Source organism: Petaurus breviceps, unplaced genomic scaffold (genome assembly GCF_028583685.1).
Source record: "Petaurus breviceps papuanus isolate PSGF00001 unplaced genomic scaffold, PetGlider_PUasm1.0 140, whole genome shotgun sequence".
In the NCBI taxonomy this organism is placed as follows: domain Eukaryota; kingdom Metazoa; phylum Chordata; class Mammalia; order Diprotodontia; family Petauridae; genus Petaurus; species Petaurus breviceps.
In genome coordinates this window covers 50736052-50742051 of record NW_027185698.1, presented here as the reverse complement: position 1 = coordinate 50742051, position 6000 = coordinate 50736052, and the positions used below count along the sequence as shown (strand labels likewise).

General features: G+C 45.9%; 1 protein-coding gene across 10 annotated transcripts in view; it reads left to right on the top strand.

Annotated features, from left to right (window-relative positions):
- Nucleotides 1-6000, top strand: part of PPFIBP2 (PPFIA binding protein 2) — a 196053-nt gene that overhangs the window by 109704 nt on the left and 80349 nt on the right. For all 10 annotated transcript variants that reach the window (XM_069072813.1, XM_069072803.1, XM_069072793.1 and 7 more), the window contains one exon: nucleotides 1302-1394. In XM_069072813.1, coding sequence (XP_068928914.1) covers nucleotides 1302-1394 — 93 coding nt within the window. The remainder of the gene's footprint in view (nucleotides 1-1301; nucleotides 1395-6000) is intronic.

Below are 6000 nucleotides of genomic sequence, written 5' to 3'. Positions count from 1 at the left end.
CTCAAAAGTCCAGGGCAATTCAAAGCGGCCACCAGCAATTCTCTTAGCCTCTCTCTCCACGAGGTGCTGCTTCCAAAAAAGGTCTTCCGCCTCTCTCTTGTCTCTCCAAATCTACGTCACCAGCTCCTCCCAGTTCAGGACTTTCTTTTCACATCAAAAAGTCCATCCCACAGGTGGGATTAACAAGCTCTGGGTTTTAACACAATCAATTTGAAAACCAAGCCAATACAGGGGAATCTTTAATTGCCATTACTATCACACTGGTTCTTATTATTTCACTTTGAATCAGTTCATGGAAGTCTTCTAATGCTTCTCTGACCAGTAATACATTAATAAGAATAACAGCTACCATTTATATAGTGCTTTTTAAGGATTTGCAAAGCGTTCTACATATTTTATCTCATTTGATCCTCACAGCAACCCTGTTAAGTGGGTACCATTGTACCCACTTTACAGATGAGGAAACCAAAACAGAGAGGGTAAATGACTTGCCCAGGGTTAAACAGCTATAGTAAGTATGAGAGGCAGTTTTCCAATGCATGTTTTCCTTACTCTATGCACTGTATCACTGAGATCCCACACATACGTGAGCAGTAATTACTGAGGTTGATAACTCTATCAAAGGGGTCATTGGTGGACCAACTGTTATAGTTTGGAATATGACAAATGGAATAGTTCCAACTGAGTCCACTTCCTCACATAAGAACTGTTGTCCTGTAAGAGACACACTCTCCAAGGTTGAGGTGCTGACCTGAGGAAGTGGGAGTTAGAGTCTGATAGTTCCGGCTGACATCCCTCTTTCTACTCTGGCCCAGCCATGGACAGGCCCACTCAAGTCTAAGTTCAGGCTGCCCACAATGGGGAACCTGTGGTGCTGGGCATGGAAACAAGCCTGCAATTACAGAAAGGTCATTGTTGAGTGGTCCCCCATTGTCTTTAGCTTCTGGAAGAAAGAAGGCGCCTCTTCCTGCTGTGGGCTGCCATGAGGACAGCACCCAAGGGCAAACCAGACCCAACATGTCAGGTTCATTCAGAGCTGCCTTTCCCGCCTGAAGCTCACAATGGCTGGGGAGGGGATGAGGTCACCCCCGAAGGTTTGGCAAGGCTCTCAAGACACTCCTCTGAGTGGCATCTTGTCTGTTCATCTCTATTGTTGTGAAGAATTTTGAAATCTTGTGGTTTCCTTTTTCTCTGGGTGGTTTCTCACATCTTCTGACTGATAATTCATCACAAATCACTTAGTTAACTAGGAAATCGATTTTATTTTCTCTAGCCTTCTGAGTTTTTTTTTTTTTCTTTAGTCCCAGGTGAACCATCCAGCTGCAGTTACGAATGAAACCTACCAGGAGCGCTTGGCCCGATTAGAAGGTGACAAGGAATCTCTCATGTTACAGGTATGCCCTTCCCGCTGAGTTATCATGTATGCTGCTGTCCCTTTGCAGGCATAACCCTGTGTTGCTGGCATCTGGGACACTCAGGGATATCATAAGAACATTAACAGCAACTTGCATAGATCCCTTAAGATTTGCAGTGTTTTCTCCCCACCACACTCTGAGGCAAATATTACAAGTACTCTTATGCCCATTTTACAAATGAGGAAACAGATTCAGAGACTTGCCTGCAGTCTTACTATGTGCAAATATCAGTGCTGGGATTTGAAACCTTTAGTTCTAGCATTGTTTCTGATAGATTTGGGGCCTTCTGGGGTGGGGGGAGGATGTGTGTGTGTGTGTGTGTGTGTGTGTGTGTGTGTGTGAGGTGAGTTTTTTAAGGAAATGGTCACAAAATAAAACAGATTATAACTGTGGTGTGCAGCACAGACAAGCCCTGCTGGATTTTGAATGGCTGGCACCCACACTGTCCTCCACAGACCTGGTGGAGACCAGGAAGCAGGAGTAATCAGATCCCCTCCCCAGAGACAGAGAGTGCACATGGCCTGTAGTATCTTCAGTCTATAAACCTCTCTGAAGTGTCAGCAAATTCAAAAAGCTCAGGTTTCTTTACATGTAAGGCTAAAAAAAAAAAAATAAAGAGTCCAGAGCGTTTCTTTTTTTTCTTCTTTAGTTGTTTGTTTTTTTTTTTTAAGAAAAACCCTGACAAAGCAGCTGACCCTTCTCAAAGTATTTTACTTTCTGTTCTCCTTACCCAGATTTATTTAATGAACACGAAATGGTAACTATTCTGTGCAAAAGGAACCTCCCTGGTTTTTCATCTCTCTACACTTGGTTCTCCTCTGAGTGAAGCCTCTCCTCCATTTGGAGGGTGCTGAGTGTTGTGCACTCTCATCATCTGGGCCTGAGAGCTCTGCAGTTGTAATTACAGTAATTGCAGACATCTGCAGCAGGACTTGGTTCTGGGAGCTGACACGATGATGCCTAATAGTATTTGGAGGAAAAAAGCCATCTTTGTCTCTGCCTTTGTCTCTCTCCATCTCCTTCCCTTTCTCCATCTCTCCCTCCCTCACTGTCTCTTCTCTCTACCTCCCTCCCTCCCTCTCTCTGCCTTACTCTGTCTCTCCCTCTCTTTTTCTCCCCTTCCGTTCCCTCTCTCTTTCCTCCCCATCTTTCTCTTTTTCTCTTTTTTCCTCTCTCTCCTCTCATACATTTCTTTAAAATTCTCCCCTCTCAACATACCACAAATAAGGAAACCAGAATCCACTTCTGGGGAAACCTTAGTTTACCAGAATATTTTCTTGCCTTCCTTCATAGGTGGAATGCAGAGAAACACAACCTAACAAGTTTATGGCTCTTGCTGGGTGTTCCTTTCGAACTAACTCCACTGTGGCTCTCCCCAGTCCCACTGCTCTCCTCCCCCAGCCCCAGCTTTCCCTGATCCCTGGTCTCTCCCATTCCTTCTGTTTCCTGGGCCTAAGTGAAATGGGGCTTCCTAGGCTGGGGAAGGCCCCCTGTCCATTGCCGCCCTCTCCAAGGCTGTTAGATCCAGCCTCATCTTCTGCCTCCTCACCCAGTTCAGAGGGTTAGGAAGAGCAGGTACAATCCTCCCCACCTCCTGCTAGTTCCAGACTCTTCTTGCTCAGCCTCACCTGCCTTTCCTTTGGTGCTGTTCACACCACTGGATCACCCCACCATCCTAACTTTGGATTCTTGGTGCCGACCTCCACAGACCTCCACAGCCCCCTCCACTTTCCTTCCTCAGCGTCTTTCTTTTCACCCCAACCCACGTCCTAAGTGGATATACTTAGAAGATGGAAAGAATTGGTATCTTGTTCAACCCTCCCCTGATAAGGATGATAGTGGTAGAATTTTATTGGACTTTCAGGGTAGAGCATTTTCCATATGTTAACAACTCTGTGAGGTGGGTGCCATTCATTACTCTCATTTTTTACAGATGAGGAAACTGAGGTTGAGATTAGTCAAGTGACTTGCCCAAGGTCACACAGCTAATAAAGGCCTTTAAACCAAGTCCTACACTCTTATCTGGAAAATGACTGAGGTAGAATTTGAACCCAGGCCCTCAGGCACCAAATCCAGCCCTTCTTCTACCACCCCACACTCACTGCCCTTGGCCTCGTAGCTGCTCAACCTGTTCGGCTCCCGTGACCTAGATCAGCCTCAGCATCCTCTCTGGCTGGGATCCCCACGGTGGTGGTCACACCTCTGGCTTCACCATCACCTGAAACTTCCCTCTCTGATCACAATCTCCTGCCTTTGTTGAACCTGCTCTAGTCCCTCCGCCCCTCCCTGGCCTCTCCAGTCATTGGCCTGCTTGGGCTGCTCCGCTCGCCTTTCCTTCCTCTGACCCTGTTGTTACATTGCTGCAACCCTCACATCCCTTCCCCACTTATCCTCTCCCTCTGGTCCTCTTCACCCCTTTGCTTCCCAGCATGTGCCTTCTCCTTTCCTTTTCCAGAGAGGCAGCGCCCAATGAAGGAGGCCATAGCTGAGCCCACTGCAAATCTATAATTATGGCAATAATGATAATGAAAATAACTGGCATTGAAATAGCACTTTAAACAGTTACAAGCCTTTTATAGACGTCCTCTCATTTCAAGACCAGTGTATTTAATGCACTAGGGCCATGCTGGGTTCTGAAGTCAAGTGTACAAGTATTATTAGCTGTATTTTATAGCCGAGGAAATTGAGGCTTTGGCCACGGTCATCTGGCTAGTGAGGGTCAGAGGCAGGAGTCCTCCAGACTCTAGTTGTTGTCATTCTTGAAGAGGACCATGGCTTCAGGGAGATGATGCCTTGACTTGGATTGTGCAAGGGCGGGCTATGCAAGGTCACCAGCCTCACTTTCTCCTCCAGAGCCATCTGGGTCCATCAGAATGACTGGAGATGACCAGGATGCAGTGGGAGACCCTGGTCCTTTTAGGCTAAGATCTTTTCTGGTTCTCACTTTGAGTGAGGTAACGCCCATTCAGTGAGTAGGCCTCTTTAAGAAGTGAGTCAAGGGATGGCCTCTTTAATAAAAAAAAAAAATCAAACTAGGAGGGGAGAGAGAGAGAGAGAACAGGAAGGACAAATACGACCTGTGAGTAGTCCTCTCCTCTCCGCCTCCTCCCCCAACTACTGCTATACTACTATTCTCACTGGTGCATTTAAGCAGACCTTCTCTAAGTTCTTAGAACCCAAGCTCTCCTCCTCCTGACCTGCTAAAATCCTGCCCAGACTTCTCACCCCAGTCCAGCTGCCACCTTCTCCCTGAAAGCTTTCCTCTCCCAACTGGAAGCCATTCTTCTCTTCCTCAGATTTCCCTCTGCACTTTGCATCTTCCCTTTCTTCCGGTCACACTCTTTGCCCCATAATTGTTTGTGTACGCCCGATCATTCTAGTCAGATTTCAGCTCCTTGGGGGCAGAGACTGGGTTCATTTTTGCCATTTTATACCCAATTTGGAGCACAGTACCTTGCACACACATACTAGGTATTTAATGAATATCTCTTGGATTGAATTACACTGAGTTAACTTCAGGCCAGAGACCAAAGCAAAAGACATTTGTTCAGTTCAACCCTTTCTCTCCAGCACATTTTGTTTCTTCCCTCGTGGTCCTGGACAGTGAGAATCAAGGGATTCTGGGTCCCCAAAAGATCCTTAGGCATCGTGGAAGCATGCTGTTATGGTCCCACACTATAGCAAGCTGAGCTAAGGCAGAAAAGCAGAAAGCGACTTTTCAATGAGAAGGGATTTCTGGAACACTGGATGTGGAGTCAGGAGAGACATGAGCTTGAATTTGGCTCCAGCTGGCTTCCTCTTCTGTAAAATAGAGATAATACTTGAACTACGTAGCTCACAGAGTCTTCAAGATAGACAGCTGAGTTAGTATTCATCCTTATCATCTGAGAGAATGGCTTTGTCAAATAATCCAGAGGAATAAAGTAGAACCAAACAAAGGTTAGTTCCTAGAGCCAGGTGGAGTTTGGTGAGGTATGTAGGCCAGAAGTTATCCAGCAAATCCATTTACCCTGGAGAGGCTCATCCCATTGTTAATAGAGATTTTGCTGTGTCATCTGAGACATGGATAAATTTTGTTTGGAAGGAATTTTAGTCAAATTCCAGTTGTCACCAGAAAAAAGTCTGCACGTTAGTCAGCATCATCCATCCTTGACTCCATAGGGCGTCTGCGAGCTTTTTCTGCACTCTTCTAATCCAGCTGTTCTTGTGGGGCAGTATATCTCACTCCCCAAGTCCAGTTTGGCCTGAGAGGCTGCAAGTGAATGCACAAAAACAAAGACAATTCATTCTTGTAGAAAAGAAGTACAATCTATAAGTTGTTCTAACACTTGAAGTTTATCCATTTGGAGAAGTACTTGGAGATGCCACACACACACAAAGAAAAAGGCTTACTTTTGTTCTAACTATGCCCACCAGTTGGATGGAAATGGAACTTCCATCCCCTTGACTTGAAAGCGTGGTGATTATCATGGGACTACCTAGCCTGACAAGTGCCTGGTGGAATCCCTGACTTTTGCTGACCCATTGTGAGATGAGAAATGGGTATATACCATGAGAGTGTCATGGGTTACAATTGTAGAGCTAG